This window comes from Malaclemys terrapin, chromosome 1, assembly GCF_027887155.1.
Source record: "Malaclemys terrapin pileata isolate rMalTer1 chromosome 1, rMalTer1.hap1, whole genome shotgun sequence".
Classification (NCBI taxonomy): Eukaryota; Metazoa; Chordata; order Testudines; family Emydidae; genus Malaclemys; species Malaclemys terrapin.
Genome location: NC_071505.1, coordinates 119,358,876 through 119,378,021, shown reverse-complemented (window position 1 = coordinate 119,378,021; position 19,146 = coordinate 119,358,876). Strand labels below are relative to the sequence as shown.

Genomic DNA, 19,146 nt, shown 5'->3' with positions numbered 1-19,146 from the left:
TGAGGGTATGTCTTCACTACCAGTCAGATCAGCAGGCAGCGATCGATCCAGCGGGGATCGATTTATCGCATCTAGTCTAGATGCAATAAATCGACCCCCGAGCGCTCTCCTGTCGATTCTTATACTCCAGCTTGGCGAGAGGCGCAGGCAGAATCGATGGGGGAGCGGCAGCAGTCGACTCACCACAGTGAAGACACCACAGTAAGTCGATCTAAGTATGTTGACTTCAGCTACGTTATTCACATAACGTGTAGACCAGGCCTGAGGCAGGATTAAATATTATAGATCATCCCTGACAGGCATCTGTCTAACCTATTCTTAAAAACCTCCAATGATGGACATTCCACAACCTCCTTAGGTAATTTGTTCCAGTGCTTAACTATCCTTTCAATTAGGAAGTTTTTCCTAATGTCTAGCCTAAATCTCCACTTTGCAATTTAAGACCATTACTTCTTGTCCTGTCCTAGATGGATAAGGAGAACCATTTATCACCCTCTTCCTCAAAACTTTTTACCTACCTGAAGACTGTTATCATGTCTACCCTCCATCTTCTCTTCTCCAGATTAAACAAACCCAATTTTTTCAATTTTTCCTCATAGGTCATGTTTTCTAGACCTTTTTTTCATTTTTATTGCTCTCCTCTGGACTTTCTCCAATTTGTCCACATCTTTCCCGAAGTGTGGTCCTCAGAACTGGACAGAGTACTCCAGTTTACTCCAGTTGAGGCCTTATCAGTGCTGAGTAAAGTAGAAAATTATTTCTCATGTCTTGCTTCCAATACTCCTGCTAATACACCCCAGAATGTTTGCTTTTTTTGCAACAAGATTACATTGTTAATTCATATTTAGTTTGTGATACACTATAACTCTCTGATCTTTTTCTGCAGTACTCCTTCCTAGGCAATCATTTCCCATTTTGTATTTGTGCAGTTGATTATTTCTTCCTAAGTGTAGCCCTCTGCATCTGTCCTTATTGAATTTCATCCTATTTATTTCAGACCATTTCTCCAGTTTGTCAAGATCATTTTGAATTCTAATCCTGTCCTCCAAAGAGCCTGCAACATTGTCCAGCTTGGTATCGTCTGCAAACTTTGTAAGCACACTCTCTATGCTATTATCCAAATCATTTATGAAGATATTGAATAGAACCAGACCCTAGACAGATCCCTGTGGGACCCCACTTGATATACTCTTTCAGCTTGACTGTGAATCACTGATAACTACTGAGTAGGGTTTTCCAATGAGAAATTCATCCTCCTATTGTAGGTTTATCTAGGCTATATTTCCCTTGTTTGCTTATAAGGTCACGAGACAGTATCACATGAGACAGCCTTACTAAAGTCAAGATAGCTCTCTTCTACTGCTTCCCCCAATCCACAGGGCTTGTTACCCTGTTGGTTTGATATAATGAATGGGTTTCGGACAGGAATCAGAAACATGCAATCCTAAAACTATTTTATGAAGACTATACATAGAATTGCAAACACAGAGAGACTCAACTTCTCATACTGACACCAATACAGAGTAGGAACTCTAAAAATCTTATATAGAAAGAACACTATACACAGTAGTCAGCAAGAAAGAGGCAACTTACGTCAGCACACAGCTACAGAAATAAGATGGATTTGTTCACAAGGATATGTTACCTCTACACTTCCTATGCATGTTTAAGGTCCTGATGCTTTTACACATTATGTTCACAAAGACTTCACAATCACAGCTGTTGGTGCCACAGTATGCTCTTGTATAAAAAAGGCAAGGATCCCTACTCTAAATGTCCAAATCTAATGCCCAGTGAAGTTAATGGAAGCATTTCTATTGACTTCAATGAGAGTTGGATCAGGCCCTAAGTGAGTATATATTAACAAGCTAACTATCTCTTGCAGTTCTTTAAAAACACTGAATAAAGTACTACTGCATAAAGTCAGAGTTACATTGTTTAGTGGAGTCAACCACAATTCTATTCAAGAGACAAGGAATACAACCCTGAATAGCTACAGTATCTCTAGAAAAATTAAAGGTAGGACATAAAAATTTTAAGATAAATCTGGAGTGGAAATTACATTGCACAGTGCATTATAAATATTTGTTTTAAAAGAAAATCGAGATTAAGCAGAAAAACAGCAGATAGAAAAACAAGTGGAAGGAAAATCTGTTATGTCTAATAGATTGGAAAAATTATTCAAGGATCGTTAATGTTTACAGAGTCATTTCTGTAACGCTGCCAAGGTCAGTAAGACCTTGGGTTATCTGTCATCTCAGTTCTAGTTGCATAAGTAAACTGCCTGTGGGTAGTTTTAACTACACATTTAGCTACACTTTCCTGAAAGTTTTCTAAGGTTTATATTCAATGATTTCTTCTGGGCCCATTTTAGTTCTTTTCTAATTGTCCTTTTGAGACTTTCACATATTTCCACCATTGCCCCATCATCCTCTATCATCTTAGGTCTGATCCAATACCCAATGAAGTCAATGAGGGAATTCACATGGACTTCAGTAGGCTTTGATCAGGCCCCATATTTCCAAACCTAAAGAGTCCTTGTGTACGAATAATGATTTTATGTAATAATGGGAAAGCAGTGATCTGCCACTTTTCCATTTAATTATGCAAACACAAACTGTGATCTTTGTCATAATGGTGCAACTACACTGACTTAATAGAGTTTTGTAGGTGCACTGAAAAGAGAATTTGACCCCCAAAGAATTTATGCAAAGCTTTAACTTAAGGAGAGTTTTAAAATCAGTGTACTTGGCTCATAACAGAATCACTTTAAGTAGAGATTAAAACTAAATAAATTGTCTCTTTTTTAAGTCACTGTTTACTGAATTATAAATCTTGAATCTAAACATACAATGAAACAAAAGAAATAACTAACATCTGCCAGATAATCTAGCCACTGAATCAAAATTATCTGTAAGGAAAGTAATGAAGATTTCCAAAAAAATAATCTCATTAATTTCAGGGTACAGCTGACGTACAAATAAACATTGAAACAACATTGTCATTAGCCATAAAAATGAAAGGGAGATTCAACCCTCCAAAACATGTCTGTAGAAAATTATCATTTTTAATTAATATTATAAAAAGTTTAAAACCCACAAATTTTACTAACTAATTTTGGACAGCCGAAGGTCCATTTAGGTGTAGAAAGGATTCTTACTCCAGTCACATAACCCTCTGACAGCTGCCTTAACTCTGAATAGTCACACCAGCACACACAAATATTACAGCTCAAATCAGAGATTTTAAAGGAAAAGGGTACCAGTGCTCACACTTAAAATCTTGCTGTTTCTACATGTTCTGATGTTTGACAGCTATGAACATGCTATGCCATTTTCTATTGTACTGAATTTTCCATTGTCACCTTTGAACACCAGATGGCAACATGAAATGCAATTCACATGTTCAATACAAATTTGATTACTGTGAAAAAAAAACTCTGTTTATGTGTTTAGTTACTGTAGCTATGGGATCAAAACCCAGTCAAGTTATCTCCCCATCACCTCAAATACAAAACTAGACTTCTGGAGGATTTTCAAACATCAAAAATAAGTTTATAAAGAAGTGTTTTGGGGCTATGAAGATAGGGGATCCCCAGGCTTTTTCCTAACACTATTTTCTCCTTTTGTCTGTCTTTCAGGTCACTGGAGTTACGGAGATTCTGTTGGAGCAGTTCCTGACAGGGAAGATGAAATGTGTGTAATAAGTGTGTTAAACAAATAAAAACAAAAACAAACAAAAATGCACATATTAAAACTATATATAATTTAGTACATGGAAAGTGGTCTCTAATCAACAACTTCCTTTCACTTGATGATGACTCTTCTCTCTTCTCATTCAGTTTGGCCTCAGTACTGCCTTTGACATAATCAACTCAGCCCACTGGATCTGCACAAGTGTCTTAGATTCCGTCCTGTCATAGTTCTGCTGCTACAGTACCTAACTGTTTTTTTTCCATTATCTGGTGGAGCTTCCTCTACTCTACCAAGTTCTTCCTCGTCTTCTATGGAGCCTCTCAAAGCGGATTCATTAATTTGGAAATATTACAGGTCCACTGACATCTACAGGCAAGACTGTACTATTTACGCACAGCCCATAATAAGGAATGGCATGGACTTATGCCCTAAGCATAGCAAGAGGAGGTAAAATGTTTCCCTCAAACTCCCAGATGCTCAGAGGCTGCTTGCTCACCACTACATCCTTTTATGTGGCCCATTCTAAAAGTCACAGCAGCTGGCAAGCTCTGCTGGCCAGTATGTGAGATGGAAAAGCCATGGCTTTGCCTCCAGAAGAATATGAAAGGAGTAGTCCCTACAACTTCCCCCAGCACAGGGACTGGTATTCAACCTGGCCCTTATGAAGGCCACTCTTCCTGGCACTATGTGCCCATATATGGATCTGGCAGAATCTGGGCCCAAGGTTACAAAAGAATAAGACTTTTTCCTTTGAATTTTTAATAAATGAAAACCAAACAATTACCATCAGGGATGTCAGCTTGACATGTTTACAAAACAAGACTTATGAGCCAACACACAATGGACTCCTCCCCTACCCTTTACTTTCTAAGTAGTAAGTTTGTCCTCAAAGTCTCTTCTTTTACTTCTCTTTTGAGCAAACATATTCATCCAATATCTGAAGTCTTTGGAAGAAGTGCTGGAACAGGCTAGAAGTGGTTGTGTAGACAAGAATCCACCCCCTTCTTTCAAAAAACTTTGTTTATGATTTGATTTCAACTGTCACATTAAATTAAAAGCCACTAAAATCAACTGAACAACAACTTTTCAGGTTGACATTAAATAATTCTAGCAGTACTATTTTATAATAAAACATTGTTTTGCATTTTGATAATGTATGGAAAACCTTTTTAAAGAATATTATGACAATTAGACATTGATTTATTTGGTGGCTAAACAGATTTAAATTTGAAAAATTAACCTAATTAATGATCCAAAACATTTCTAAGAACTTCACTGAGCTGCCATAATTTCTGTCAGCATATGTAGTACTGAATGACTAATAAAATACCTGAATTGAAACTATTCCAGTCTAGCAGTTTGTATGATCTTGTGTTACCCATAATTCCGACAAAGGCTGAGTTCAAAACAGCAAATTAGTAGATCAGTTATAGGAGCAGAATAGTGAAAAAAAACACTACCAACAAGAACACAATTGACAACACCACTCCACAGGAACTGGAAAGACACAGACAGCAGAGTTAATAAGAGGTTGAAATAGAAAGGGAAGAAAGTAAGGAGCATGCTATAGCACTCGGCATGATCAAGTGTACAGTATATAGCAATTACCAGGTTTTTTTTTCCTGTTTTGTTTTCAAACAACCACTTGAAATGTTCTTTCCTTTTCTACATTTTCCTGTTTATTTACTTGGCAGCTTATGTGTTTCCTTTGCGAGGAATTGAATCAAATTATTATTTGACTCAAAAGCTGATTAAGATAGCTCCCACACCAGTTACTGGGGTTTCCAAATTGTTTCTCTCTCTCTCTTAGGCATGAGACTGAATTTGATGGATCGTGAATCCTACATTCACTTGTCAGAAGCAATCAAAGTTCTTCAGCAGATGCTGCTAGAGCCATTTTTGTGTGCAAACAGAAACTATTTAATCAGCATATGCATCTACCATCAGTTTTTCTCCTGCTTTCAGGCAGTCTGTTATCAAATGTTAGTCAGTAAAAAAGAAATGTGCATAGTGCAAGATGTTATTTCAGAAAATATCAGAATATAGTTGATATCTTTCCCATTCCTTCTAAGAATGTTTTTTGCTCTGATGCAGGCTTATAAGTAACACACACAAGTTTTTATAAAGAGAATACTATACCGATAATTTATTACACTGTAAAATAATCAAGGATTTATTAGTATCACATTTAAGGTAAGTATGTAAAACCCCAAGCTAACTGCAAGTCAGGAGAGTTGAGGCCATACATAAATTGAGTATATTTATCCTGTAATGCATTAGGATATTTCTTTTCATCTTCTAACTATTGCATACATAGGAATAAAACAAAACCTTAGACGATTACAGGCAGGGAAAAGAAAATGTGTGTACTTAGTCACTTCAAAAACCCCTCAAAAATAGTTTTCTTACATTTATGTGACTCGTGAATTTTGTTTCACATTCTCTGTTCAAGTTATTGGTTTAAGACTCAATAAAATGTAAGTTATCTAGACCCATTTGCAGAAATCACAGATAGTGTGGGAAGTCAAGGACAGGTAAAAGATTTAAAAAAAAAAAAAAAAAAAAAAAAAGACTGATGCCTGAAAAAGATGCATTTGCAAAAATTTTAAAAGCTAATTACTCCTGGCTAGTGAACGCAAAACCACAGTAGATGCTATTTTTCTTTAATCTGCCTCTGTTTCAGGGGAACTGACCAACTCAAATCTTTTATTTTTAAGCATATTTTCCATTTGATTCAGTGAATAATACCACGATGAAGTACTAACAGCCAAGAGCTGCTTAACTCTGATGCCAGAAATAGAGCATGCAAAATGCATTAGCGTTGGAGTTCCCAAGGAAAAATTATCTACAGAAAATTACTTTAAGGTTTTCACTTGTTGCAAAATAAAAAGTTGTTTCTGTTTATATCACTTAAGAGTCAAAAACACTGGATGAGCTAAACTGTGGGCAATCTTTAAAGTTTTTAAAAACTCCTGGAAATTAAACAAAGTTTTAAGTTAACATGAAGGATTTCATCTGCTTTCATGGCTTTCACATAAAACATTTCATTTCAGAATTGCATCAAAGTTAACATTAAACCTTGGCCAAAAATTAACCCACAGCTTCAAAATCCAAAGGCATTAATTCTGGTTCTACTTTATTAGGTTCAGTCCCTTACTGCTTCATTACACCAAAAACATTAAGAAAAAATTGCTGAAGAGTTTCTCACTAAAAATCTTTTCCCCACATAACTAATATTTTTTAAATTCTCATTCTTATCTGGAAAACTACAATGTTGTTTTAGTATATTTTTTTTTATTTAAAAAAAAAAAAAAAAATCCAGAAATCCAAGGTCACAGTGAGACATGACTGAAAAAAAGATTTCTTTAGTGAACATACCAGGATTGTGGATGCGGTCCAAAAGCTTCACAGAGCGTGCACTGACCACACCACCAACATGGACAAGGAAGCCAGGTGGAAAGGCCGTCAAGGTAAAAAAGGGAAATTCCTGTTAGGATTAAAAATATAAACAACAGGTGACCACCTGTAAAACATTGCTGTCTGTCAATCAACATGCAGGAATTTATTATGCTCCTTGAAATACAGGCAAAGCATTAACATTAGGCAAAACACTTATTTTAAGCTTATAAGCTTTATGCACTATATCACTTGTATGCCATTCAAGTATCCAACATAATGTGGTATTAGCAAAAGTATTCTAAGCAGTAAAATTACTTTTCCCCCATAGATTTGCATTCGGATATGGATATTAATTAACAACCCAAATCTTATTAAAATGTTAACTTTACAAAGCCTACATTAGCTTTTTTTTTCCTTTAAAGGTACACTAAAAGAGTGAAATAAAAATGTTATTTATTTTCTGAAGTGATGAGGCTTAGTATTTAACTTACTTATGCCTCTGCACTTTTTAGTGCTGGTTACTACAACTGAGGGTAGTTTGGTATCCAAATTTTGAGTGGAACTGATTTTTGCTCCTGCAAGCATGAAGAGAACTTTATTAGATAAAGTGCATCTAACACAAATGCCAACGGAGACTGGTCTGACAGCACCAATGGCTCTGGATAAAACAAAAATTATTCACGTCTTTAGAATAAAAGTGAAAGATTTTGAAGTACAATTATTAGACCATTCTTTACTAGATTAAGAAATAGTCACTATCACCAATCATTCTAAATTCTTTTCCTTAGACACATTTTTTACTATCTGCAGCAAAAATGAGAAAGCAATACTCCACCATGTCCAGACCACCTACTCAAGACAGTCTCTGTGAGAAACAAGGCTAAGGGCTTGACATAGTTTTTCACAATGTATGTGCTGTGAAATAAATTCCTCACATTCAAATGAGATGGGCCCAAGATGGACAGATTTAATTTTATAATTATAGACATACATACTGAAATATAGCATACTTATGGGGGAAAGGAGATGGCTTTCCATCTGCCAATTCTACAAACAGAGAGGCAAGAAAATAATGAGTCATGCAACAATGGTTATTTTATACAGTTTTCATGGCTGATTAAGTGTTAAAAAAGAATATTGTAATTTTAAAGTGATTGCCTAAATTAAGCATTCCACTCAGATTCTAGTCAACTGACAAAGGGCAGCTTAAACAGAGACTATCAAATCTCCTGAGGCAATGAATGGCATTAAAAAAAAAAATGATTAAGACTCAAACCCTGGAGTCACCCTAGGGTATTGCTGAAAATCAAAAATATTGCATTTCTGTTGTATGGAGGCATTAGAAAGCAGAGAGATTACAAAGAGTGACTCTGCAGCCATATACAGCTGCTTGTAGACAAGCCAGAGGACTGGTCAGGGTACAGACAGTGGGATTGAAACCTGCTGGGATCCAGTGGATTACAATAGTTTGTAGAGGGAGGAGCCAGGCAGCCACTACTACAACACAGTGTGTGCAGATGCTCCATACAGAGCCCTGTAGGCTACAAGGGGGAAGATTCCAGGCCATCAATATCTTTCTAGTGCCCTCACAAATCTCTTTTGCTCTGGCTTTACACAAGGACTGGAATGTGAACCTTTGAAAAGTATATTGATATTTATTTTCTCCCACATAATTCCATATCAATCTATATAATATCTCTTAATAATTTTATGTTGATAACTGACAGTTTTGCTCAGTTAAACTTTACTGGTTTTAAACACTAAAGATGCTAAGTAACTAAACTGGCAGAAGAGCTTTTCTATTGAGGAATGGACATGGCATTTTAAAACATTTCTATTTTATATGCATTTTAAAGGGTTTTTTAAATAAATTTAAGGCCATACTATGTTTAGGTTATATTAATACAGTAAACTATAAACACCAAAAGAAATTATGCTTACCCACTACTGAAAAACAAGCAGACCTTAATTATTATGCTTTTATCCATCTGGAAATGTATAAATTATTTCTGTCTTTTTTTTTATTCCTTTTGATAATGTTATTTATTAAAGATAATTTTTAGTTTAGTTACAGTCTCCTGACATTTCTTCTGCAGGGATAATCCATAACAACATATTATTAAAACAAAATGGTACGTCCACTAGTCACTTGTAAATTTAAATTAAAAAAAAAAAATCAGGAATATTTTTAGTCAATGTATGTTATTTATGTCCCCAATCGTCAAGATACCTAAGCATGTGCTGAAGTGTCTACTCAGGTTCTGCAAATTCTGTATGTGCTTAGGTATCCTGCTGAACTGAGGACTATATCCTGTCAGATTAATTCTAGACACCTAAACAAACCTATGTAACTGCATCCAGGAACCCTCAGTGTTCTCAAGTGCTCTTATTTTCCTAAGAGTGATGTCTCATTCAGCTCTTATAAAACTGAGGAAGTTTCATCTTATTTGTGAGATAAACAACTTGGAGTGCCCCTTGCCAATTGTTTTACCCATACCACATACTGTATGTATTAGTTTGTATAATACTGCAAAATTTTGAATGTATATTTTTCACAGTACAACCCGGTCAAATATGGATCCCATAGTAACCAATGTTTTATAATATTTCAGTAGTTCTTTCCTCTGTTATTTGACAGCTGACAATGGACTACCCATAAAACAGTGCCCAAAAAACCCTAACAAATATCTGCCATATTTAGGAACACCAAAGAACTGTAATTTATTTCACAAACGAACTAGCTAACCAACTGACAATACTGATCATTTTGCCAATACTACTTCACACTATCATTGTATTACCTCTTATGCTATGTCTACATTAGGAACTAGGGGCATGATTCCCCTGCTTGTGTACACACACTCGCGCAAACTAAGTGAGAGCTAGCATAAGTACAAATAGCAGTATAGCTGCGGTAGCACGGGTAGCAGTAAATCCACCTGAAACCAGCAGGCATGTATTTTGCACAGAACAGCATAGATACTGGAGGAATACTGGCACTGGTTGAAAGCAATAACTGCTTCTAGACAGTTACTTTAAAACTGCCACTCCTGGTCAATTTGATGAGCTTGCAATAAGCTCTTCATTCATACTTATGTATCACATACTACTTCTACAATGTCTATAAAATGTAAGAGTGAGTGCATATGTACATGTGTGTGTGTTTCCAATCATTTATTTAAGTGTGTATGTGTAAGTACATATAAAATACAAAATAATGAAAATATACTAGGACGACAGATCTCTAACCGTGCTCCATGGAGACCATCTTATTTGAAAACAAAGCAGTGGTGATAGAGGGTTCAGAGAAGTGATCCACAGAATGAAGAAGTTGGAGAACCATTGCACTAGCCTAAGCTATAATCATTAGGATTGCACAAGTGAAACTGAGAGCAGCATGTAGCTCCCTTTGTAAGAAATGTGGGCTTAATCCTGCACCATTAAAGTCATCTGGAGTTTGTCCACTGAGAAGGACGGCAAGAGGATCAAGTCTTATATAGAAATAGATACAGACACTTGTACAAAAATATGTACAAAGTATATACATTTGTACATAAAACTGTGTTACAGTTGCAAATACTGTGAATATACATCCTGTCACTAAAAACATAATATAAAAATTAATATATGTGTATATAGAGAGGATAATACAAGACAGCTATATATTTTCACAGCAGAATTGTTATCAAGATTATCCTTCCATCAAAATCTTTGCTGTTTTGAAGTTCAGGTTACTTGAGTAAAAAACCCAACAATATGATCCCTAAAAAACCCCTGGAAATGTCCAGATTAGGGTTCCCATACATCCGGGTTTTCCCAGATATGACCTCTTTTTTGGCCCGCTGATCGCCGTCTGGCAGATTTCTGAAATAAGAGGAAATGTCCTGGATTTTTCCTTGCAGACCAGACATTGCAGCTCTGAAAAAGCCGCTTCTGAACCCCAATTGATCCCTCCTCCGCATCCGCAGTTGCCAGTTAGTTTGCCCCATCCTGGCCCGCCAGGTAAGCGGAGCCGCCAAGCACCTCTTGACTGCCCTGCTACAGGTACTCAGGGCCGGGATGGGAGGGGTGAAAGGGCTAAGTCCCAGCTCCCTGCCCTGGGGAAAAGAAGAGGCCCACAGGGAAGCACTGACTGACAGGCTGGCACTGTGTCCCGGACCCGATCCAGCCGCCATGCCACCAAGACAGGGAACACAACACTGCCCCCCACACCTCGACTGTGAGACCACAGATACCCCCTCTGGCACTCCCCCAATACCCCTTACCAGTACACACAGACACCCCTCTGGAACCCCCCCCCCCAAAATTCCTTCCAAGTACAACCTCCAGCACCCCCAAATGTATCCTCCCTCCAGCCCCACCTGCAGAATCCTTTATTTGGGAACTTGAAATATGATTGCCCTAGTCCAGATAAAGGAACTTTCTTTAAAATTCCCTAATTCTCACACAGTATATCAACTAAATTGCACTAAGAGACTCTACATTTCCACAAGAGACTTTTCTGCACTTCCAACATATAAAGAAACAATGTGCATAGCAAATTTACTGTGACACGTTTTTCTAAATACAAAACGTTAATGTCATCTTAAGCAACACTGACCAGTACTTACAATGTAGGTATATAATCTTATACATACGTAGGACAATTTATAAGCTCCTGAAACCCTTTCAGATACAACTCTCCTTCTCTACCTGCCCCTAGTCATTTTTTGATGCTGCAGAAAGATGGGAAAATGTGTAGCTAAAGGCATCTCAAACCCAAGGCTCTTGGCAGTAGAATACTATCACAGTTACGATACTCAACTAATATTCCACATGATCTGCTCTATCCCTAAAGGCATAATCTTATATAACCCTTTTTATTAGGGCTGTCCATTAATCACAGTTAACTCACGTGATTAACTCAAAAAAAAAATTGTGATTAAAAATGAATCGCAATTAATCGCAGTTTTAATCGCACTGTTAAACAATGGCATGCCAATTGAAATTTATTAAATATTTTTGGATATTTTTCTACATTTTAAAATATGTTGACTTTAATTACAACACAGAATACAAAGTATATCGTGCTCACTTTCTATTATTATTTTTTAATATTTGCACAGTAAAAATGATAAAAGAAATTGTATTTTTTAATTCACCTCATACAAGCACTGTAGTTCAATCTCCTTATCGTGAAAGTGCAATTTACAAATGAAGATTTTTTGTTACATAAATTGCACTCAAACACAAAACAGTGTATAACTTTAGAGGCTACAAGTCCATTCAGTCCTACTTCTTGTTCAGCCAACCGCTAAGACAAACAAGTCTATTTACATATATGCAGAGGTGAAAGTAAGCCAGTACGATACGGTACGGCATAGTGACAAGAGCCGGTATGCCGTGCCGGACTGGACCAGCTTCTCCGGCGGTGATTTAAAGGGCCCAGGGCTCCAGCCGCTGCAGGGAGCCCCGGGCCCTTTAAAGCACCGCCTGAGCCCCGCTGCCGGAGCTCCGGCAGCGCTTTAAAGGGCCCGGGGCTCCTCGAAGCAGCCGGAGCCTCCCCACAGTGGCAGGAGCACCAGGCCCTTTAAATCTCCACCTGACTCCTGCCACCCCAGGGTAGCGGCGATTTAAAGGGCCCGGAGCTCCGTGGTGGTCGGAGACCTGGGCCCTTTAATTCGCCCCCGAGCCCCGGGGCTCCCAGCCATCTCTGCCGCTGGTAGCTCCTGGGTGATTTAAAGGCCCTGGGGCTCCCAGCCCCAGGGCCTTTAAATCTTGAAAGGCCCCGCCTCTTCTGGTTGAGGCCACACCCCTGCTCAGGAGTCCTGCGTACCGGTAAATCCTTTAAGTTACTTTCACCCCTGCATATATGGGAGATAATCCTGCCCGCTTCTTATTTACAATGTCACCTGAAAGTGAGAACAGGTGTTCGCATGGCACTTTTGTATCGGCACTGCAAGGTATTACGTGCTAGATATGCTAAACATTCGTATGCCTGTTCATGCTTTGGCCACCATTCCAGAGGACATGCTTCCATGCTTATAATGCATTTATTAAATTAGTGACTGAATTCCTTGGGGGAGAATTTTATGCCTCCTGCTCTGTTTTACCCGCATTCTGCCATATATTTCAGGTTATAGCAGTCTCGGACGATGACCCAGCACATGTTATTCTATTTAAGAATACTTTCACTGGAGATTTGACAAAACACAAGAATGTACCAATGAGATTTCTAAGGATAGATACAGCACTTGACCCAAGGTTTAAGAATCTGAAGTGCTGTCCAAAATCTGAGAGGGACAAGGTGTGGAGCATGCTTTCAGATTAAAAGAGCAACACTCTGACGTGGAAACTACAGAACCCGCACCACCAAAAAAACAAAATCAGTCTATGTCCTCTGGAATGGTAGCTGAAACATGAAGGGACATATGTTTGAAAATGTAGAAAACATCCAAAAATATTTAAATAAATGGTATTCTATTATTGTATAACAGCACGATTAATTTTTTTTAATTCCTTGACAGCCCTACTTTTTATAACATGATTCTTCTTCACTAGGTATTATAAAGCTATGTGTTATTAAAACAGTATAAATAATAAAAACAAACTCTCACACTGAAACGCTACATGTGCCTAGCATTTGCTTGATCTTTTAAAAATCTTGTTTTTCAGATGCTTTTTTATTGAAATGATAGATCTACAGCCACAGAATATCTCATATGCTAACACAAACAAGGGCACACAGGGAAAAGCTTTTAAAAAGTGTTAGTTTATTTCCAAACTGAAGCATTACAAGCAAAAGCTATGTACTTGTATTAAAATATAAATGAAAATTTTAAGTGAAATGTACAATCATGCCAAATATTAGTTAAGCAGAAGTATGTTGGTTTGCTAAATGTTCTTGAAATTAAAACAAAAAATATCAAAACCCCACATCAACAAGATCACAAAGAAATCTGGCAAAACCTTGCAAAAAAGAAAACACGATTTTAAAATGATAGTTCAAAATTAGAAAAGTCTTCAATACAAGAAAAAAAGAACTCAAAGAAAAAGGTCACACAATATTTTGAAACATACCCGCCTTCGACAGAACCTATGAGGCGATCCTTCCTTAGCAATGGACAACAAAATATGAAAAGACAATCATCCACTTTCTCATATAAGTAGCTATTCATTAAAAAAAAAAGTATATTTCATTTGTGTTTTTGACTGGACATACATTTGGCATCAAGTATGTAATTCGGCTAGATCAAAGCCCTTACTAAATGAAAACTGGTCTCCATTCTCTATTCCTCTAGAGACTCTGGATAGTGACCTTGTCTACACTAGATCTTACCTTGGTAAAACTTACATTGCTCAGGGGTGTGAATACTCCACATCCCTAAGCAACATAAGTTATACTGACCTGAACGCCAGTGTAGACAATGCTATAGCTACCACATCTGATGGGAAAGCTCTCTCCCTTCGGCTAGAGCATCTTCACCACAGCTGCGCCACTGTAGCACTTCTAGTGTAGATGTAGCCAGTGTTAAATTATAAAATATGTTTTGAGAATTGCAATATAATACATGGTATAATATATAATACGTGTGTGTGTGTGTGTGTATAAATCTGACAGTTAAATACACACACCAGTTTTTTTTTTACCATGCGTTTCTTCAATTTTCAGTTAAAACAACAACAACAACAAAACAGTGACTAACCTTCCGTAACTGTTGTTCTTCGAGATGTGTTGCTCATGTCCATTCCATTGTAGGTATGTGCTTCCCCGGGCACTGCCACCAGAAAGTTTTTCCCTCAGTGATAACCATCAGGTAAGCACTGGTGCCCCCTGGACTCGTGCATTCACAGCGCTGGTATAAAGGGTCCCGCTGAGCCATAGGTCCCTCAGTTCCTTTTTTCTGGCTAACTCCGACAGAGGGGTAGGAGGAAGAGTTTTGGAATGGACATGAGCAACACATTTCAAAGAACAACAGTTATGGAAGGTTAATAACCCCTTTTTCTTTGAGTGCTTGCTCATGTTCATTCCAATGTAGGTGACTCCCAAGCAGTTGTGCAGATGGGGTTCAGAGTTTACTGGCATGCTGATTATAGCACTACTCGGCCAAATCCAGCATCATCTCTAGCCTGTTGGGTGATGGCATAGTGAGACGCAAAAGTGTGAACTGACGACCACGTTGCCACTCTACAAGTGTCATGGATAGTAACTTGTGCCACGAATGCTTCCAAAGATGCTTTGACCCTTGTGGAATGTGCCGTCAGGGCTGGGATCTTTGCCAGGTCGTTGCATGTGCACATACAGGAAGTGAACCATGATGAAATTCTTTTGGCTGAGACTGGAAGACCTTTCATCCTGTCTGCAATGGCCATGAATAGTTGAGTGGATTTCTGACATGATTTAGTTCTTTCTATGAATAAGGCTAATGCACGTCTAATGTCCAGCCCGTGGAGTCTCTGTTCCTGTCTGTTGGCACGTGGTTTCAGATTGAAGACCAGTTGGAAGATATCCTGGTTACTATGGAATTGTGAAACCACCTTTGGAAAGAAAGCCAGATGTGGATGCAATTGGACCTTGTCCTTGAAGAATATTGTGTAAGGTGGTTCTGAAATGAGGGCCTGAATCCCCAAGACCCTTTTGGCAGAAGTAATGGCTACCAAGAAGGTCACCTTCCAGGACAGGTAGAGCAGAGAGTACATTGCCAGCAGCTCACATGGGGATCCTGTCAGTCTTGACAATTCCAAGTTGAGATCTCACAGAGGGACTGTTTGTCATACCCGGGGGTACACTATCTCACAGCCCTTAAGAAACCAACTACAGATGGAGTTTGAGAATACAGAACAGCCATTCTCCCATGGGTGAAAAGCTGAGATTGCAGCCAAATGGACCCTAATAGATGACACAGTTAGGCCTTGTTTCAGGTGGAGTAAGTAATCTAGAATGAATGGCATTGTTGATTGCATAGGTCAGACACCCTTCTGCATATACCTGATCAAGAACCTTTTCCACTTTGCCAGGTAAGTGACTCTAGTGGATGGTTTTCCAGAAGTACCTCACAAACCGGCCCGAGCATGCTAGCTCTGAGGGGTTCAGCCATGGAGCTTCCATGCCAAGAGATGAGGGACTCGAGATTCAGGTGACACAGGCAGCCGTGGTCCTGGAAGATTAGGTCTAGAAACAGAGGTAGACGGATTGGTGTTTCCACTGAAAGGTCTAGGAGCATGGTAAACCAATGCTAGTGAGGCCAGGCAGGGGTTATCAGGATGACTCCTGCTTTGTCCCTTCTGATCCTCATCAAGGCCTTGTGCATGAGAGGAATGGGAGGAAATATGTAAAAGAGATGACCTGTCCAAGGGAGGAGGAAGCGTCTGCAAGAGACCTGGAGCTGTGACCCAGAAAGGAGTAGAATTGGAGACATTTCCTGTTGTGTTTCATCACAAACCGATCTGGGGAGCTCCCCACTTCTGGAAAGTGACTTTCACAACATCTGGACGAATGGACCATTCGTGGTGGTTGAAGAAGTAGCTATAAAGTGATCTGCTAGTTCATTCTGTGATTCTGACAGATCAGAGGCCCCAAGGTGGATTGAGTGGGCTATGCAGTGCTTCCTGGCACAGGTGAAAGGAGTGTGCTCCTCTCTGCCTGTTGATATAAAACATCGCCATTGTGTTGTCTTTAAGAACTGACACACACTTGCCCGCCACATGGGGCTGGAATGCCTGGTAGGCCAGGCAAACTGCCCTGAGCTCCCTGACGTTGATATGTAGCAAGAGCTCTTCTGAAGACCAGAGGCCCGGAGTTCTGAGGGATCCCAAGTGAGTAACCCAGCCGGATGCTGAGCTATCTGTGACAAGAAACACTGATGGTTGGGGTCTTGAAAATGGGACTTCTGCACACACTGCCAGTGGGTCTAGCCACCAATGGAGGGAAGCAATCACAGATGAAGGAACTGCGATGACTGCATCTAAATGGTGTCAGCTCCGTGAGTATACAGATGCCAGCCACGCCTGGAGAGACCTGAGCCGAAGTCTCGCATGCTGCATCACTTAGGTGCATGATGCCATGTGGCTCAGGAGCTTCAAGCAGTTTCTGGCTGTGGTGATGGGGTGATTTCTAAGGCTCTCTATAAGCAACCCTATTGCTTGAAATCATGCTTCTGGGAGGAAGGCTCTGGCTTGGACCGACCTGAGGATCGTCCCGATAAACTCTATGCTTTGAAATGGGGAGAGAGTAAACTTCTGCACATTTATTAGCAGACCTAAGTTCTGGATTGTTGACTGTATTAACTTTACATTGGGCTCCACTTGGATCTTGGTATGAACCTGTGACCAGCCAGTCGTCGTGGAAAGGGTAGACCTGGACACCCTGTCTCCTCAGGAAAGCTGAAACAACTGCCATGCACTTTGTGAACACCCAAGGTGCCCCTGATAGGCCGTATGGGAGCACCGGTACTGGTAGTGCATGAGATTCAATCTTCTGTGTCCCTGAAAGAGACTGAGATACGGAAGTAGGTGTCCTTCAAAATCAAGGGCAGTGTACCAGTCCCCAGGATCCAGGGAGGGGATGATGCAAGCCAAAGAGACCACGTGAAACTTTAGTTTCTTCATGAATAAGTTAAGTTTTCACAGGTCCAGAATTGGTCTGAGACTGCCACTGACTTTTGACATTAGGAAATAAGGGGCCGGGGATTCTATTTCCGTTAATTCCAGTGGAACCTCTTCCACGGCTCCCACCCTTACGAGCGACTGCACCTCTTGGGCTAGAAGTTCCTTGTGAGAAGGCTCCCTGAAGAGGGACGGGTGGTGGGGGCACACAACTGAACTGAAGAGTGTATTCCAGTGCTATCATGCGTAGCACCCAGCAATCTGAGGCAATACAGGCCCATGCCCAACAAAAATGAGATAAACAGTCCACAAAAACTGGGGAAGTTGGATCCAAGTTCTGTCCTGATATGTCTTCCCCACGCATCCCATCAAAAGGTCTGCTTAGATGCCACAGAGTGTTTGCAGGGGGCAGGCACGGAAGAGGATTGCAGCGGAGGTCTTCTCCTAAAGCCCCTGCTCTTCCTCCTATTGTGGTCTTGCCAGGCAGATGACGGGAAGAATCGACTGGCCAGCTGAGGCTTATAATGTTTCCTTGCAGGTGCCAGTGTATAAAGCCTTAGGGACTTCAGGGTGGCCCTCGAGTCCTTAGGCTATGCAGCTTGGAGTCTGTCTGCTCAGAAAAGTGATATACCCTCAAAAGGAAGGTCCTGCAATGTCCGTCGAACCTCATAAGTAGGCCCAAGGATTGAAGCCAAGAGCTTCGACGCATTGCCACCACTGAGGCCATGGATCAGGCTGCAGAGTCCGCTGCATCTACAGTTGCCTGCAGGGACACCTTTGCCATAGATTTGCCTGCAAATTCTCGCCTGGACTCCTGTGACATTACTCCTTAAATTTCAGGATGAGTCCCAGGAGTTAAAATCATACCTGCTCAGGAGCGCTTGTTGATTTGTGATCCTGAGCTGGAGACCACCTGTTGAATAGACCATTTTGCTGAAGAGGTCTAATTTTTTTGGTGTCCTTGGCCTTGGGGGTTGACCCCTGCTGACTGTCGTTTCCGCTCATTGGCTGCTGATAAACCAAAAAGCCCAGTGGTGGGTGTGTATAAAGGAATTCATACCCATTAGCCAGGACAAAGTATTTCTTTTCAGTTTTCTTTGCCGTCAGCTGAAGGGATGCTGTGGTCCTCCACAATGCCTTGATGGGTCCTTAATAGCATTGTTCAGGGGCAATGCCACTCTTAAAGGGCCTGTTGCTGCTAGAATGTCTACCAGGGCATGGGAGGACTCCCTGATCTCCTCTACCTGGATCCTCAGGTTTTGAGCCACTATTTTGAGGAGCTCCTGATGAGTCTTGTAGTCGACTTGGAAGGGCACTACGTCTGCTCCCAAGACAGCCTCATTTGGAAAGGAGGAGGACGCCTGTACACATAGAGGACACTGTTCTTCGCCCTCGGCACAAAATGTGTCTCGCGGTGCTGGGTCTTGATATTCAGCACCAGTCTCTGTACCAGAGCCTGGATTTTGAT

The 19,146-nt window shown here is 40.0% G+C and overlaps 1 protein-coding gene across 20 annotated transcripts in view; it reads right to left on the bottom strand.

The window, feature by feature from the left end:
• C2CD5 (C2 calcium dependent domain containing 5) overlaps nt 1-19,146 on the bottom strand; it is a 114,047-nt gene that overhangs the window by 60,837 nt on the left and 34,064 nt on the right. For 11 of the 20 annotated variants that reach the window (XM_054036619.1, XM_054036647.1, XM_054036697.1 and 8 more), the window contains one exon: nt 7,074-7,182. In XM_054036619.1, the coding sequence (XP_053892594.1) occupies nt 7,074-7,182 (109 nt within the window). Of the gene's footprint in view, nt 1-7,073; nt 7,183-14,153; nt 14,187-19,146 lie in introns of all 20 variants that reach the window. The other 9 variants (XM_054036609.1, XM_054036730.1, XM_054036628.1 and 6 more) reach the window with 1 other exon arrangement.